Source organism: Falco rusticolus, chromosome 11 (genome assembly GCF_015220075.1).
Source record: "Falco rusticolus isolate bFalRus1 chromosome 11, bFalRus1.pri, whole genome shotgun sequence".
Classification (NCBI taxonomy): domain Eukaryota; kingdom Metazoa; phylum Chordata; class Aves; order Falconiformes; family Falconidae; genus Falco; species Falco rusticolus.
The window spans coordinates 7,565,986-7,583,867 of record NC_051197.1 but is presented as its reverse complement, the minus strand read 5'-3'; the positions used below and the strand labels follow the sequence as shown (position 1 = coordinate 7,583,867).

The window sequence follows — 17,882 nt, the reverse complement described above, 5'->3', positions numbered from 1 at the left end:
ACTAGGATATTAAGGCATGTTTCTTCATCTGAACAGTGGTTTCTGTTCAGATGTTCAGAAATACTTGAATATATCTGAATTTAATTTCTTCAACTGGCAGTCTTATGTCACATAGAAACAAAGTACATTATGCAACAATTGTACCTCTTTGTTTTTGTAAAATGATGTAATTTATATTGCACTTATTCAGAATCCCAAAGGACAAACTGTTTTTGAGCTGTGATAATTAGAAAGAACAATCTTGAATTTTTATTAAGAGATTGGAATGTTACAGTTGATAATAACCTGAATAAGGCTTGAGTAAATCTCTCCAAAACATTTGATGGAAGAGTTGCAAATTTAAAATGCAGCACTACAGACCCATCTATAACATTTTAAAACATACACAATTTATCTTTTCATTAAGACTATTAAGCATATTTTCTCCAACTAGTTTGTACGAGCCAGTTTCACGGGGCTGTACCTCATGCCCCAAAAGAATTAGAGGAAATGTGTATATAAATATATATGTATACACACACACACACACAAAAGGTCATTTTGACATTTTTGTAAACTAGAAAGGTGACACCACAGCAGAGTGACATTTTTCACATAGGATTTAATTTTTAATTCAAGATCATAGTTGAAACCCAGAAAAATCTTCAATAGGCACTAATCTGACATGATGTCCAGCTAATATAGCAGTTGGAGATTTAGCTGTTCCTTGTACAGCTTAATATATGTTCTGACAGAAATAGAACAAGCAATTTATACCACTGCTGAAACAGCAACAGTCTTCATTATAAATTAAACACATCAGTATTGTAATGTCTACCTGAAAGGAAGTTGCAGTGAGGTGGATGTTGCCGTCTTCTCCCAAGTAACAAGTGATAAGATAAGAGGAAATGGCCTCAAGTTGCATCAGGGGAGGTTTAGGTTGGATATTAGGAAAAAATTCTTCACAAAAAGGGCTGTCAAGCACTGGAACAGACTGCCCAGGGATGTGGTGGAGTCACCATCCCTGGAGGTATTTAAAAGACATGTAGATGTGGCACATAGGGACATGGTTTAGTGGTGGACTTGGCATTGCCAGGTTAACGGTTGGACTTCATTTTAAAGGTCTTCTCCAAACTAAACGATTCTATGATTTGACCGAAATGATGGAACTAACATGTTTACGAAGTGGTGGGCAGAAAGGCTTCTACCAACAGTTTCTTCTGTTCCTTTTTTCTTTAGTTATGTTGTCTATACTATAAATCCAGGGAATGCATGGCTCACCTTTCTAAAACAAGTCTATTACATTTTAAGTAAATAGAAAAAATAAAAATAAAAAAGTCTACACACTGAATTCAGAGCATTCCCCGAACCTCAAGCTAATTCACTCTGCACTTCACAAAGGTTATTAATTCATTTCAGAATTATAAGACATGTGAAGTAATTAGGCAAAAGAGCATGTTATTGACCATTTGAATTTTTTTCTTTTCATGAATTGATTTGTCTTTAAGACAAACTCATGACAATTTATGGCATGATGCCATTTTTATGGCATTACTGTAAATCTTGATACTAGCAAGTGTTTCTCCTTGAGACTTTCCTTTTTCTCAATTTTCTTTCATTTTCATCTAGTCTTAATTACAATCATAACAATGGTTTGGAAATTATGAAAATAAAATAACACTGATGCAATAATGTTGGTCATAAGTCCCAAACCCCAGTAACTTTCCCAAATCACAGTAACTACTACCTACAACCTAGTCTTCAAGGTGAGCAGTGACACTTGTGTGGCACTAACACAGCAAAACACTTAAACCACACATTTAAATTCATCCTTATTCAGGACCCCACAATAGTCACATTTCGTTTTACACTAGTAGTTAAAAACATTCCTAAATTTAAATCATATTCTGCTTGATTTCAGCAATAACCGCTCTCATGTGTGTGAACTACAGTGGGAAGCCCACTGGTGACAGAACAGAGACCGCAGCTGGGTTATGGCACTGTGACTGCCAAAGGTGCTGTGAGGAGCTGACTGAAAAGCCTTAATAGTGGAAAATCAATTCCATTTGAACAAGTGTTAATGATTTTGCCCTCAGAGTAAACAAGGAAGGATGACATGATTGGACCATGAAAATGGTACTAAAATATGTGTTTTGACACCTTTGTTTCTATGGGGAAGATCACAAATTATAGACAAATCTAGTGAGAAGCAAGAGCAAAGCATTACTTGGGTGCATCTGTATCAGTCCTGTGTGCTGTAAAGGAGACGGCAGGCTGCACTTTGTGAAAGCTATCAGATACCATATTGCAGCATTCTTTCTGCAGACAAGGCATTTGGTGTGAGTCTGTAGGAACTTCTACAGATACTCTTTTTGCGGCACTCCCCCTTTGCAGAACCACAATCCTGCTGTATGTCCACAAATAAGAAACCACCATGTGGGATTATTTTTGATTTACAGCTCTGTAGCAGGGAGAGGAATCTGTCCTGTTACTCGGCCAACTATTGCACAACACCAGCAGGCAAAATGTTCCTTTAAGTGCAAAACATATAATCCCACTGGTGTCAACATGTAAGATGGAGGAACGTTGCCTTAAAACCTCTTTGTTTTCTGGACTCCTTAATTATTGACATGTAATTAAATTGTTTCATTCTCCTACATCAGTTTAGTACTATCTATATCAGTAATGTAACTTGTCCAATGAGATAGCACCTAAAATATTTTCCTTTATGAAAAATGTTTTAAATACATACAATAAGTATCACTGCTAAATATCAAAGACTGAATGTTATCTCATTGCTGTAAAGTATGGATACAGTGAATAATTCACAATTTAACATATGTTCTCATTTAGTTGCACACACAATGCAATTGAAACATGAAGTATCCTTACAGATGACCAAATTATTTGATTAATGACTGATTTGTTTTCTGGTTTTGGGTTTTTTGGGGTTTTTTGTTTTTTTTTTTAAGATTAAGTTGCAGAAGTAATGCAGCAGAGGTTCAGCCTTGATGGAACTAAGGTGTGCACATGACTGATCAGATGCAAAAGAGCATTAACAGAATTTGAATTCCATCAGCTGACAAGGATTTGCCTGCCTCTGTGTCACCTTATGTTTCCTATTATCTGTAATAAAAGATATTTCATCAGCTTCAGCTATTGTGTTCAAGAGGTGTAGCTACAAAAGTCTGGTGACCATTCATAAAAAAAGCTTCTTCAAGTTTTAGTAGCAATTAAAGCAGCCCTGGAAAATACTTCCAGTGTGACTATGAACGTGAAAACTGCATCATGGATTTCAGTAGTTTCACAACAGCTTTTCAGACTTGCTCTGTGCACATATAAAATTACATTTAAATATTCTGGCCTTAAGAATGCACTCCAGAATCTGAAAGACAAGCCAAGTAAACTCCCGCTGTTATTGGTAATATTAATTTAAATGAGATACGCAAAAGTTGAGAAACAATTGAAGAATGCATCGGTATATTTATACGTAAATATCTATATCAGATTACAAAATTACTGATGATGATGCACAAGTATCAAACCAGTCAGATTTTTCTGATTCCCATATCAGTTTAATTTGTGTAAACATGACACACAAATTTGTCCTTCTTTAGAAAGACAAATCCCCCAAGGTGCTCACAAGACGACTAGATATGATGTATAAAAATGACACATAAGAACCCTGAGATCCAAAGGAGAAAAGTATGGACGTTTTAGGTATATGACAGAGTAAGAAGCCATATAAGCTAGATAAGATCTGATAGCTAGCTGAGTGTTGCAGAAACAGAGGATATATTCTTCCTAAAAGAATCTCTGTGACTCAAAAGGCATTTAAACTGCATCCAAAACTGAAACATCCTTGATTGTCAGTCTCTTCCTGTTTACTGGGGAGATATAATTTGTTCCGGCTCAAATCAAGTTTACTCTAGTGATTTTCCTTAGAGATATATTTGTAAAATATGATTTAATTTCTGTCTCCTTTCCTTGTGATAGCATTAGATGACAGTAAATTACATATATACAGACAAGCATGAGAAAAAAATACTTCAAAATCATCAGTAGAGATATTTAGTTAACTGTAAAATGAATATATAGTTTAGTTACTTAATTTAACTTCAATTCTCCTAAGCAGGGAATAAATCCTAAGCTAAAAAATAGCTGCGGGTCCCCTACATGGGAACGCAGAACAAATCCATTAGCTAGATGGCACAAGTGTCAGCCCCAAAATACAAACCATACAGTTACCTTGTCAAGATCAAGGTCAAGAAAACCTACATTGTTGTATTTCTAAATACAGGTATCTGCTGTTTATTATTGCTTTTCAGTATCCTTATTTTTGTAGTTGGGATTCTCAGGTATGCAAAATACCTGTTAACACTACACAGCTAAAGTTTGTGACAGGGCTGGATGTTATCACAAAGTTTACTATATTCAAATAAAAGTCAAGATAATATCTAATTCTTTTAATTTCAAATCCCTTCTTCCGGTATAAGGAGTTCCTACAATCACAATTAAAAAATCTACAGTTATCTTGAATACAGGATTGAGACTTGTGTTTACAGAATAATTTAAAAGATTAATTGAGTTACCAACATTGTCACACAGACACAGGCTTTGAAAAACACTGGTATGATAGATCTCTGTCTTTTCCAAAAATAAAGCACAGGAAACAAAGCTGATATGCATGGCATCTCAGAAGAGTAGTTACTAATTAAAAGAACAAGATAGAAGACTGAGGGGTGGCGGTGAAGTATCTTTGGGGGTTTTAACTATTGTTATTATATGCATTGGACAGCAAATTGGAGCAATTCCTATCGCCAGGTTTTCTTTGCTGCCAGCTAGTCTTGAAAGGAGAAAAGTATAAAAAATTGCTTCAGGACGTGGATGAGGAAACTTGATCAAAGTCTCTGACAGAAGAACAGAAGCTTCATCATTTCCCTGAATTTCTGAATCACTTAATAAGTATGTTTCCAGTCAGGTAATTGGGAATTACTGTATTTTTAATCTCATTCCTACTTCCAGTACGGTAGAGGCAGGACAGGGGGCTTGGCCTATGTAACGACTGGCACAGATGAAAGCCAGCCAGATGGTATTAGTCTAAAAGAGTTATTGCCCAAAACATAGCACCTATGTCCTTGGCAGATTCTAAGAAGAGCAGAGAATATCTTTCTCTCCCCTTTACCACTATGATACAGCTGAGTTTTTTACACATCTGTAGTTCTGTTGCCTGCCCTTATAGCTTTGTAATAACCTAAATTGTTCATATGAGAAAAGCATTTATTCTAACAAGATTCAAAAAGGCAAAATTTTGATCAGACTTTGTTTTTCTTTCATGTACCTCAATTTTGTAACATTGTTGAAATAATGTTTATCAATTCCTGTAGCTCTTTTACGATGGCTAATTGAAAAAGTAATACAACTTAATACTTGAGTAAGCAATGTAATATAAAGAACTACTTTTGATCGGATGAACAGGTTAAGTATATTACAAAAAGTAAAATTCCTAAAATTGTGGATATGCAAATTATGCATATATAATTATTTGATTAAATGAACTATGTCTGCTACTTCTAGTGGAAAAAAATATTTCCAAGCACCTCACTTAAGCTAATTTCATAATTAGGCTCTTCATGCACATTGAATAAGATCTGCCCAAACAATATAAATATCTATATTTGGTCAATGGTCTGTTCAAAATTTTCTATAAACTATATTACTTAAGTGAGATCCTCATCACCAGAGGATTCAAACTTTGCTGATAATGCAGACAGTCTGGGGTTTTGGCTGATGGGAAAACCTATAAAAAGGAAATAAAATAATCTAGAAAGAGAGCCTGTAACAATTTATCCCTCAAGCCTCTTGGCTGGTTTTAGATTTACCATTACTTCCATCACTGCATTATGTGAGCTAGATTTCCTTCATTCATACACAACTGCCCAACTGCTACCCAAGTCCATCATGTCAGTGTATTCCATGAAGAGAAGATGGTCTTATGTCAGTACCTACTGCTTGTAAAGAAATCTCTTCCATCTCCAGCCAGTGTGTTATTCAACAGCCACAACAGAGCTGCACAGTGCTGATGAGAGGGAAGTAATGTGTTCCACTGAAAACTGGACAAGGAAATGCCTAAAACTGCAAGCTGCCTGAAAGAGTAAAAGGAATTGAGTCAGCATTCTGGGGCAGGAAGGAATAGGGAGGGGTGGAACAAGCAGTATATTCTTCCAAAGAAAAGTATGTTCAAAGCAGATGACATACGAAAAAGGTAAGTGCTACTAGTATGCCATAAGTAATACAAAATTTACCTAGTGCACTATTAAAGTTTATGGATCAAATCCCCTTTCCTGGCCAAGGCATAACAAAGGCTCTCAGAGTGTTGGTTATAGCTTTCTGATTCACTCCCCAGTTCATCTCTAGCACTGTGATGTAACTGGAGATGATTCATTAACAGAGGGAGCCAAATTTCAGTTTCTCTACCCTACAATCCCTTTAAGACACTGATTAAATGGGCTGTAAAACTGGTTACTATATTAGCTTTTAGACCATTAAGAACTTTTCAGTCTAAAAGAGAAATTTCCTAGCTGGGGACCTTGGGTGGTTTTCTCTTGTTTTGTACTGCCTGGGCACTGTACAAGAGACACAGGACAGTGAATATGGCCTAAGGCTTTCCACTTATAACCTTCCTCACGTTTCTCCAGCTGTATGAATGCTTCCAATTTCTCCAAAATTATTTAGATGTATGATTGCACATCCATGTTTACAGATCACTAAACTGCAAATCCAATTCAAATGTCTTGTGTTTGGGGGAACTGTGTCCCTGGATGCAATGTGCCCTCTGAGCATGCATAATTTGAAACAGATGGCTCAACAGATGAGCTGCCAAACACACAAGGCCAATTCAAATGCCATCCAAAAGAAGAGTGCGATAAAAGTTTTTCTAGTCCCACTTTAGATAAACAGGGCCTACCTGCTTGGAAGATGCTTTCCTCATTTGCTGCCTTTCTACTTATTCTTTTCAAATATGGCATGCTCTAGAAAACAAACTCAGTTTTACCAGCTACCAAGATTTTATCATATATTTTCCAATTTTTTCTTTGTTTATTTTTAATAAAGCTCCAGCCTCTGGAGTTAAGAGCTTGCATGGGTTATTTGAGCTTTAATTAAAAAAAGCCAACAAGCAAGCAGCAAAATATAGGACCTTTCTGGCCTTCAAGGTTGCCAAGAAAAGCTTGAAAATGTGAACCCTGAAGGTTCAGAAAAATTGCTCTTTAACTTATGGTTGGCAAGGCTTAAGTACAAATAAATAATTTAAAATGCCCAGAATATGAAGGCTACTAATTTCGCATCTAAAAAATCCAATACAGAAATTGCTACCAGAAAGTTCTCCACAGCTTGTAGTACTTCCTTACCTTTCCACAGGACCCCTGACAAACACTTGGTCCATGGCTGGCCTAAGTGGAGGCGTTGTTCCTGCTGGCATTATCATGCCTTAGGCAATACCTTCACTGCAAAGTAAATCTGATTTAAAGCTACCATGTGTCTTGATTTTCCCAGATATGCCAGTTTTTTCCACCTGGATTTTTTCCTGAGGGCACACACACATCTGTGTACATGTATATTCGCCTATTAATCTGTCCATCTCCCCAAATGCTGTATCTAGTTGTCTGAATTTCTTAACTTCAGGAATCCTGACATAGTACACACGAAAAACCCAGGGAATGGCAGATTGTGTACTGCAGCTTCTCTGTGCATGAAGAAAATCAATCATTTCCAAGAAGTAATTACCCTTGGAATACATCTGAGCACTCACAGCACAGAATATGCCCATGTTGCTACTGGGAACAGAAATGACAGCCATTACTTGAGTCAGCCAAGCACTACTAAGAGCAGTTACACTGCAGAGCACTACCTATGCTTCACAGAGTCACTGCATTAGCTGACACTGCGCTGATAATCCCCAGAAATCTTTAAAGTACTACAATGCTACAATTAAGGATTTGTGGGTATACCAGATTCAAGCTAACAACCACAAAGAAATTGTAAGTTAACTCTACAGCCAAGACAAATATTCGGGCTGTAAGACTGGTCCACTACCTACAAGAAAAAGAACATTGTCCTTCTCATGTTTTAGAAATTCAGTGCAATGACTAAATATAATGTAGTGACTCTGTAGCAATTGCATGTATGAGACATCACCCTTGATATTTAACAGATTAAATTCCCATCCAGAAGTGTAAAGCTAAGTAGACATAACATTTTACAGATGGAATGGGTTAATGTTATCAACATGTAAATGATAGTTGGATCAGGGAAAACTGTGGGTAGGATTTTCTTTCGTCTAAATATGTAAACCAAAATTTGAAAGACTGGTAAGACAACAGTTCAACTGCTACTGATTTTGCTGTATTCAGAAGAGCTGCATCTTTTCTCTAGTTGGCGTACTAGAAACAGCATAATTAGAACTAGTCAGCATAAGCTGGAGAGTGTAACACTAATGAAAGGCTCAGCTCTTCCTCTTTTCCTATGCAATACGAAGAGCAGAGCTTAACTTTGGGTATTTACATGCTTTAATCTTTAAGTCAAGGTGACAAATTTATGCTCTTTATTATGTACCTGTAACCACATCAACACCAATGGAACACACAAGCATGAACAACTTTTGGCCTGTTTGACCTGAACTGGCAACACCTGACTAAACTCATGCTTTCGTTTGTTGGTATCTTATTTCCAAAGACTTAAGGCTGCTAATCTACAAACTATTGTGAACTTGACTAGCAAATTAAAATAAACTATTTACTGTGTATACACCTCAAGTAAATACACAACTGTAAGAAACTATGATGGCCTAAACATTACCAACTTCAGCTTACGCTATGGAATCAAAGTCTCACTGTATACTGTAGACTATTTTTATAGCTAGATTTACTTGTTAGTATATTCCTCACAAGCTTATTTTCAACAATTACTTCTCCTGAGCAACAGAAAGCAAATGATACAACTCTCTATTTTGAAAATGTCCAGAGAATTCGGTTAACTCCAGCAGAATTTGGAGATTTTAATATTAATGTTATTGTAGCATTTGCTTAGAAGTTACATTGCAGTTACTGTTCAAATTAAATAGTTTATCAGGGCACTGGGAAGTACGAATAGAACAGAGTGAACTTTTGAAACTTGGAAGCAAACAGATGCAACAAGGCCTGGATTCTCATCAGGCTCTTGGCTTACAAATGAAGTAACAGAGCCGCCCTGTGTGTGCTGCTGCCTACGAGCTGAGTAGGATTCCCTTTGTTTCAGTCCATGACATCTGGGTGTATTTAAGCAGTTCTGAGCAACTTCAGCTTCAGTGAAAGTCAGTGAAACTGCTAATGTTAGAGAATGGGCAAAATAAGGTTCAACTACTAAAATGTAAAATTAAGACTACATGACTAAAGGTCCTCACAGACATTCCACTCTTTTACTGGAGAAAAGCCCACCAAACAACCCAAACCCCTCATTGAGAGGATACCTATACAGTCTCTTAGCTAACTCTGTGAAAATAAGAATATAAAAGAGCAGAGATAGTGTCTTAGAACAAAGGTCTAAATAGCCCAGTGTCCTGTCTCCAGCTGTGGCAATAGCTAGGAGCTATGGAAGATGGTAGGAGTAGATAAGTATGTAGTGACACTGCCCTGGTGTACTTCCCAAACCTCCAGTAATCTACAGTTCAGGAGCTACCTGAGCTGGAGTTGTTTAATTGGTGTGAGTGGTTGTTTTAGTCTAAACAGCTGATGAATGTGTCCTATAATACGTCCCAGGCTTTTGCCTTCATACTGCTAAGGCTGGAAACCTAGCCAGGGTGGACTAGGGCTTCCCCCTGATCTTTGAACCTGGGTTTTCTTCCTGCTGATACCAAGCTGACGAAACTGCAGGAGGTGCTGCTGTGAACCGAAGTCTCACTTCATCTGGAAATCAGATGTGCATTCTGCACATGAGTCTGCGAGTTCACACATAGCCGGAATAGTCTCATGACAGCTCCTGAGAGCTGTCAAAGTAGAAAACCACCCATCTGCTCTCTAAATTGAGGTCCAAGCGCAGACTGTGATTTTTGGGGAGCAATTTGAGTTTATTCTGCCAGTTCTGGTAGCTACTTATTTTTCTTCTACTAAATCAATTCTCTTGCTTCTTTCTCTGTTCCTCATGGAAAAGGGCAGAGGGAGAGAGTGAGTTGAGTAGGACGAAAAAATAATTTCTGCATTTTCACTTCCATCAGAACAAGAGGAAGCAAATCCTTTCAGCAGGCGCCAAAAAGGATTATTTTAATTCTCAGATAAGAAGAAAAAGAGTTCTCCAATTTTTTGTAGGATAAACCTTGCTACTTTTGTCTCCCATCCTTATACAAGAAACAGTAACCCTAGAGAAAGATCTTTTTAGCATCCCTAAATCAGAGCAATATTGGATAAGGGATTACACTGTATATAGGGCTCCTCCTACGTACAAATCACTGGGAGTGATTTTAGATCTCAAGAAAAACAATTTGGCCTTAAATCCCAGAATGAAACACAGGGGGAGTCAGAAACTGATTCTAAATTGACACATCTGAAACTTAGTTTTAACATATACCCCTTTAGTACTTCTAGCTATGGAATTAAAATGACTGATAGAAGCACTCATGGGATAGTGCTCATTCTGTAAACTTGTGTTGTGTGATGGATTGCACAGTTCTAGGTCTCTTTGACTTTACTTTTATCCTCCCTTTCATGTCCTTCGTTCTCTCACCTAGTACCCTAAAAATTACCATAGTCAGATTTATGCCCAAGTCTAATACGTTATTTCTGCTATTTACCTGGGGTGGTGGGAAGGGGAAGAGAGAGAGAAGGAAAAAGGTATTTTTCCTCCAGATTTTAATAAGATCTTGTACCAGACAGCATGGGTACTGTTCATAACGGCCTAATAATATGCGTATATTTTGGAACCTACTTGTGTAGACTAGCTTTAAACACTAGCTTTGATATTGCTGTATCTATTAACACCAAATAAATATAGTGTATAAAGAAAAAATAAACACTCCTTACTGAAAGTAAACATAGCATATTATCCTTATGATTAGGGACAATACTCTTTAAAATATTGTCTCAGTTCTTACCTTTTCCCTTGCTAAATTTGCTACACATTAAACTCTACTGTAAATAGTCTAAATTTTGTGAGAAGATAATGTATCTATTGCATTCTTGCAAAACAAATTTACTACAAAGAGCAAATAACCTTATTTGAAACATATTAATAAGCCAAACACTATGAAAAGAGGTGACAGTGGGAAAGCTCTGGGCAAAGAGATTTAGCTTATTCGCCTTTTTGTACCAGTGGGCTGCATACCACAGCTGCAGTGAAGTAAACATTCCAGTTGAGCAGCATTCCTCTGTATCTTTTCAAAGTCTCTGTGGAGACTAAAGTAGAAATTACTTATTTGCGGTTGAGAAAATAGCAAGGACTTCTGCATTAAATTTTAAATAAAATCAGCCCACATGATGATAAGATGCTTAAATCAAATGATGAGATGTTACCCATCTAAGCAATGCATTAGGAATTAAAATGTGATTCAGCATGCTATGAACTCTAAACTGGTGTATTCAGCAAAGACATCAGGCCTGTTGTTCGCAAGGTTAAATTATGATGTTGTAAGTTTTATAATATAATAATACTAAGATTACAGTGAATTGTTCACCCTGCAAAATTCATTCCAGCATCTTCTAGTTGCTAAATTGATTTCCAGATTACCAGACCTCGGTCTATGTGCAGATGGAAAATAGCTCATATGACTGTTTCTTCAGTATAAAGGCTTGGCACGTCTTGTAATTCTTTTGGACTAGATTTATGGTATATTTAAGTTACAGGTTTTCTTTGAAGGTGCTTTCCTTATTAAATTTGTATTGCTGTTAATGCCTTAATCTCAGAACACTTAAAGATCTCAAGTGTGACCGGGACACGTGGGACAAATTCTATGCCCTCTGTGTAAAGGCAGTACAGAAGATACCCACACTTCTAAATGGCAAAGCCCCTCACTAAGTTCAGAAAAGTACTTCTTGAAGAAATGTTGAGTCCTAAATTGTCTATTTACATCTCTTGCATCTCCCAGATAATGTCATAATGTCAAACTGTCCTGCAGAACTGTAACCTGAATTTACTCTTTGATGAGACTATACCAAAATTTAAGTTATGTTATTGTTACAAAGCTACTCAAATTTATAATGCCCTTAAAATGTGTTTTTCTGTAGACCTTGTACCAAGATTGGGTCAATGAGTCACTTGAATTGCTAAATGAATACCATCACACCCTATTTTTAACACACGCTGCAACCTCTGACAAACTTTTCTTCGTCCTGTAAAGTATCGGTGCCGGTTAGGTGAGTCAGCTGCATCTTTGCTGCATCATCCCCCAGACATACAGCACTACTAGAGAGGATTAAATAACTACGGATAAAATAAATCTTAGCTTCAGAATCATCTCTATCTATCTTAAATGCAAGAGAGATTCTCCAGTCCTTTCTTAAATGGTACCACATTTTGGCTGAACACATTCCATGTGTCTTTGGGAAACGGCTCCAATATCCTAATACTCTCCAGTGTAGCTCTAAACATGCCATGAAAGAAGGAGAATCTGGACAATCTTTTTCAGAAAGAAAAAACCCTTCTCTTGTGAAACCTAGTCCAAATGCAGCCATAAGCTACAAGCAGCAACGGAACAGGCCTCTGAGGCCTGAGGACTTGAATTCCATACAACCTGTGGTGGTTTGATTTTTTTGGGTGTATGCTAATATGAAGTCATTTAGAAGACTCAGAAAGGTCTGCTTAGCCCTCAACGAGGTTCCTCATCCCTGATCTACAGGAATTTATGACAATTCATTAAGATCAGAGGAAAACTAGATTAAAATGGACAAGACTGGGAAGTTTTATTGCTAATGGCTTTTATTTGCTGGGATCGTACAGGAACTGCAAAGAAAAGGCCAAGATAGAATTGTTTGCAGAGAACCAACTGCTGTCTTCATTTCACTGTATTGCTGATTTTTTTTCATAGACATTTGTATTAAAAACAGAGACAGTTAAGAAATCTATTCAGAAAATGTACTTACGATGGCACATACTGGCATACTTGATTTAATTATCCACTTTTAAGAATGACTGCTTGTAGGGTTAAGTTGATTCTCTCCCAGCTGTCTTCCTCTCTGTAAGCCCCTAAACCAAATGACTCTGAAGAAATGAAATAAAAAATGTTTAGGCTCTAACATTGTTGCTATTGTTAGTGTAGTCAGCATACGCACAGACGGACCAGAAAATACCTTTAAAGGACAGTAGCAGGACACTGAAGATGACACAGAAGGCTTCGTCTTCTACTTGGTTGTAGTTTATTAGTGCATTTGTTATCCACAAAAAAATCAAATTGAGGATTTTTTTCCCTGAAGATACAATTATAAGACATTACTTGCTATCAATAAGCAGAAAAAGCATCATCCACTATCAGGCTAAAACATAATTTCTTAATTATGATGCTTATGTTGTCACAGTGACCTGATAGGACAAGACTAAATGAAACTACCAGCCCATTTCTGAAGTGGGAAAAGGAAAGGAAACAAAATGTCATTTGTTCTCTTCTCAAATGGCTTATGTTCAACAGAACCCCAAGCAATTGCAGCTGTTGGGAGAAGTAAAGCTACTTTCCCTGCTGCCAGTCACACTCCCAGACACCCTTAAGGAAACCCACAAGCCACGCAACTGCATCACTGAGGTTCTTCAAAGCTAGTTCAGCTGTAACTTCAGGAAAATTTACAATAGAAAAGCGTTTTCCTCTTAAAGAATCAGACTTTCAGTAGACTCCTGCTTCTCATTGCCTCTGCCCTGGCCCTTCACTGGTATTTACCCTAGATCGGCAGTGCCTTCCTCTTGACTTGAAACCATACAGATTTAAACTGTAATGGCCAAAAAAACCCAGATGTAATTTGTTGGACAAGCTTGGACAAAGGAAAGGAACATAGAAGACATTTTAAAAAGTAGGGTGCGAGCTGGGATGTCCTGGAAAATGCAGTAAGGATTGGGCGTATCTGAGGTTTCCCCCTACATTCCTGCTGGGACAGCCTGAGTAGTCCAGATGCCACTTTATGGGATAAACTTTGTGGCTGATCAGCAAATCTGCTTGTGGCTGGGACACTCCAACAAGATAATTTAGTCAAGGCCTCTCTGTGGCCAGAGAATGGTGCTGGACAGGATTTTCAGCTGATGGAGCAGTGTATTAAACGAAGGCAGCACAAGGTAACAGCTGCTGCTTTCTGCCCATTTCTGTTGATCTCTCTAGTATATAATTCTCTCAGATGACAGTAAGTACTCTACTTAATGTTAAAGAGTGTGACATACCAGTCTAATTTAAGTTTCGTAGAATGTGGAGAACATCACAATAAAACTGTCTATAATTACAGAAAATAACAGCTTTTTGTAACTGTTCCAAATTGGATACAGACAGAACATGTTAAAGCAAACTAAATTCTTCTATTAAGGAAGTAACTTACTCATTTCTAAGTAATTTTTTATTCAAAATCATTGATGCTGCTGATGTAACATAGAAAGTATATAAAGGTAGGTTGTATCACAGTGGTAGCTGATTTCAGTTTGTTGGTTTAAATGAGCTAAAATGTTTGCACTGATTTTTCAAAACAATTTGAATGGGCACCTAGAATCTTTATCAGAAGGATCTAACTAATTAAGCCTATAACCCCTTCAATAATGCCCTCATGAACCATGTTCAATATATACCAGCGTAATCTGATATACACATAAGACATATCATCCCGGCAAGTCAAGAAAGTACATAAACCTGTATGATACTGTACCCTGAATGCTAGGAACAGGCTGTAATTTCATATGTATTTATTTCAATTTATGTGTGTTTTTTTGAAGAACAATGATCCACTGACCTCTGCCAAATTACCTAGAGAGAATATCCACACTACATTTCTAAAAGAAACCTTGAGATTAATTCCCCTTTAACACCTGTTAACACAACTTTTCCTTCTACTCTAGGGCTTTTAAGGTTTAGCTAAATTGAGCTGGCTAAAATACACGCTTTTTCTAGGGGAGACAAGTCTTTGGCACATTTCCCCTCAAAAAAGCCAGAGAACAAAGTAGCAGTAAGATATTCAGTGTATGCCAAAGTTCTGCAAATGTAGCCCCTGGCAAACCAAGGTGAATAGAAAAGCTCTTCCGTCAAGAATTTCTCATTGAGAATGCTCTGCCTGCACAGCCCTTTCCCAGTTAAGCCAAGAGGTTTTTTGCACAAGCTCTTTGCATTAGTTTCAACTCTTGTGGTAGAATAGAGTCCAAGTAGTGATCTGAGATCATAAAGCTCCAGTCCAACTACAGCTTTAAGCGGTAGTACTAGTAATGTTCTGGCACCATCTGATGTTTTTTGTTTTGCTTGCCTGGGTATAATCTCCAGGCAGCTGCGCTTAGTTTAGTCAGTGAAACTGAAGAAGAAAACAGACTACTAAGGTCATATGCAGCCTGAAAAAGAATGTTATCAAAATCAACAAGCTGGGTGTCAAGACTGAATTGTGCATTATCTAGGTTAAACTGGTAACACCATGCATAAACACACTACCAGGTGACTACATAGGGTATTATAAAGTCAACCCTGTAAAATCCACTTGGTAACAAACTAGTAAGCAATGTGACAGGAGAAATGGGAAGATGAATTAGAAATATGGTATTCCTCATTTTTCAAAATCCAACACAGAAGCTCTGCCTTTGAGTGATTCTTTTTCACTAAAGGGCTAACTGGGATGATTTTTCTATTAAAAACAGTTTAACTTGGTATAAAATTGTGGTATTGCAAGACCCTAGACCTACTTCAACCCTACTATAAAGGGATTTTTATATTAAAATCATACAAAAAGAATGGGTTTATATTTGGCTGGGGTTTATGTGGGGGCAGTTACGCCATGAATATGTAAATGTTATATGACAAACACAATCCTCATGGTAAAAGCACTATTTCTGCTGCAGTATTGTCAGTCCCTAGGAAGGAACTTGAGTATTTCTATGGGTCCTTTGAAGTTTTTTTGTTACAGCACAACCAAAATCCTGTGTTTCTGTCAGAGATGGGTGCCAAAAACACAGCTTGGACTGAACAAGAGATTTACAATTGTCCATAGCTCCTGGCGAATTCATTCCACATTCTTGAATCAGTTCACAGGAAAGCTGTGTCCCGTTTAAATGAGCCTTTTACCCTTAAAAGGTTATCTCAAGTCCTGAATGTTTTTTCCACACTCGGGCCACATAACCCCCTCAGAAGAGGGCCCAGGCCCTCGCACCCAGCTGGTGAGCCCCACCGGCGCTCCGGGCAGGCAAACAAGAGCAGAGCAGAGGGACAAAGCACCGCAGCAGAACACACTGAAGGTGCCGAGCGCCTCAGGGGACGGGGTAACGCCCTCCCGCAGCCCAAGCACCACGGCGCCGCGCCCCCACCGCCGCGCAGCCCTCCTTCCCGCCTCGTCCCCCACTCCCCCGCGCCGTAAGGGGACGCCTCGCTGTCCCGGGGTGCGATCCCGGGGTGCGGATCGCCCCGGCGGCACCCACCGACCAGACCCCCGCGGCCAGCCGGGCGCCACCCGGCCCCCCCTTCCCCGCCAACCCCCGCTAACCCCCGCTCCCCTCACCGCACCCGCCCGGCCCCGCCTTCCCGCCGGCCGTTAGGCTGCCTGCTCCGCCCCCGCCGCGCGCCCCCGCTGCGCGCGCAAACCCCGCCCCCTCCCCGCCCGTCCCCCGGGCCAGTGTGGCGGCTGGCCCCGCCCCTTCGCTGCGTGCCCCGCCCCCTTCCCGCCTGGCGGCAGCCGTGTCTCTCCCCGGCTCCCCTCACCGAGCGGGCGGTGTGGTGCCGGTTCGGTGCCTAAGATGGCGTCTATCATGGAGGGCCCGCTGAGCAAATGGACCAATGTCATGAAGGGCTGGCAGTACCGCTGGTTCGTGCTGGACTACAACGCCGGGCTCCTCTCCTACTACACGGTGAGGGGCAGCGGCGGGCCGGGCGGGTGAGGAGCCGGGAGACCGGCTGAGGCGCAGGGTGGGGGCGGGGAGGGGACTCGGGGCGGTGTGAGTGCCCGACTGGCCAATGGGGAAGGAGGAGGCGGCGGGAGCAGCCAATGGGGTGGCCCTGCGGGGTGATTTATCGGTGGGGGCGAGCGGCGCTGTTATTGTTGGCGGCCGGCGCGGGGGGAGGGCGCGGCCCCGGGGCGGGGTGGCTGGGCGGGAGTTGCCGGTGCCCCCACACGGGGCTTCCCGGTGGCGCCCTGGAGGGCGGGGGCGGCTCTCGCGGGGCCTCACAACCCTCGCCCCGGGGGTGGGGCGTGGCGACACCTCCGGCCCGGTGGAGCGGGACCGGCCCGTTGATGGCGGGTGGCCCGGAGCTTGTGCTGGGGGCCGGCCTCGGCTCCCGCTGTGCTGCCGCCCTGCTGCGGGCGCTGTGCCCCGGCGGCGGGCCCGCGGGGGTGCCGCCTGCCGGGCGGCCCGGCTGTGCTCGGGGCCGGCCGCGCGCTCCGCCGCCGCTCTCCCCCGGGGGGTGCGGGCGCTCCCGGCGGGGGGCGGGCGGGCGGGCGGGCCGGTGCCTGCCCAGGACTTCACTCTCCAGCCCGAACTTTTACGGCGCGGTGTGTTAAGGGACAGGGGTGTGTTCCCAGGCTTTTTGCGCAACCGCTGACGGATCCGGACTTGCTAGCTTGTTCGGCTGCTTATGTAAAAATGTGGAGTAAGTTCCAAACGTTTTCACAGTACAAATTCATCTTTTCTTCAAGGATATGCCCTTAAATGAGAAGGCTAACTGGCTCAACCGTCTGCCCGCAGAGATAAGTTTTCTTAGCATGGAGCAATTTCTATTTAGGGTGTCC

The 17,882-nt window shown here is 40.4% G+C and overlaps 2 protein-coding genes across 3 annotated transcripts in view; one reads left to right on the top strand and one right to left on the bottom strand.

Annotated features, from left to right (window-relative positions):
• The window catches only part of EPS15 (epidermal growth factor receptor pathway substrate 15), a 72,614-nt gene extending 55,685 nt beyond the window's left edge, over positions 1 to 16,929 (bottom strand). The window contains exons 1-2 of the mRNA XM_037403711.1: positions 16,859 to 16,929; positions 13,086 to 13,203 (exon numbers count right to left, since the gene is read on the bottom strand). Coding sequence (XP_037259608.1) covers positions 13,086 to 13,103 — 18 coding nt within the window. The 5' untranslated portion in view covers positions 13,104 to 13,203; positions 16,859 to 16,929. The remainder of the gene's footprint in view (positions 1 to 13,085; positions 13,204 to 16,858) is intronic.
• Positions 16,811 to 17,882, top strand: part of OSBPL9 (oxysterol binding protein like 9) — a 63,882-nt gene continuing 62,810 nt past the window's right edge. For both annotated transcript variants that reach the window (XM_037403718.1, XM_037403717.1), the window contains exon 1: positions 16,811 to 17,004. In XM_037403718.1, the coding sequence (XP_037259615.1) occupies positions 16,894 to 17,004 (111 nt within the window). In that variant the 5' untranslated portion in view covers positions 16,811 to 16,893. The remainder of the gene's footprint in view (positions 17,005 to 17,882) is intronic.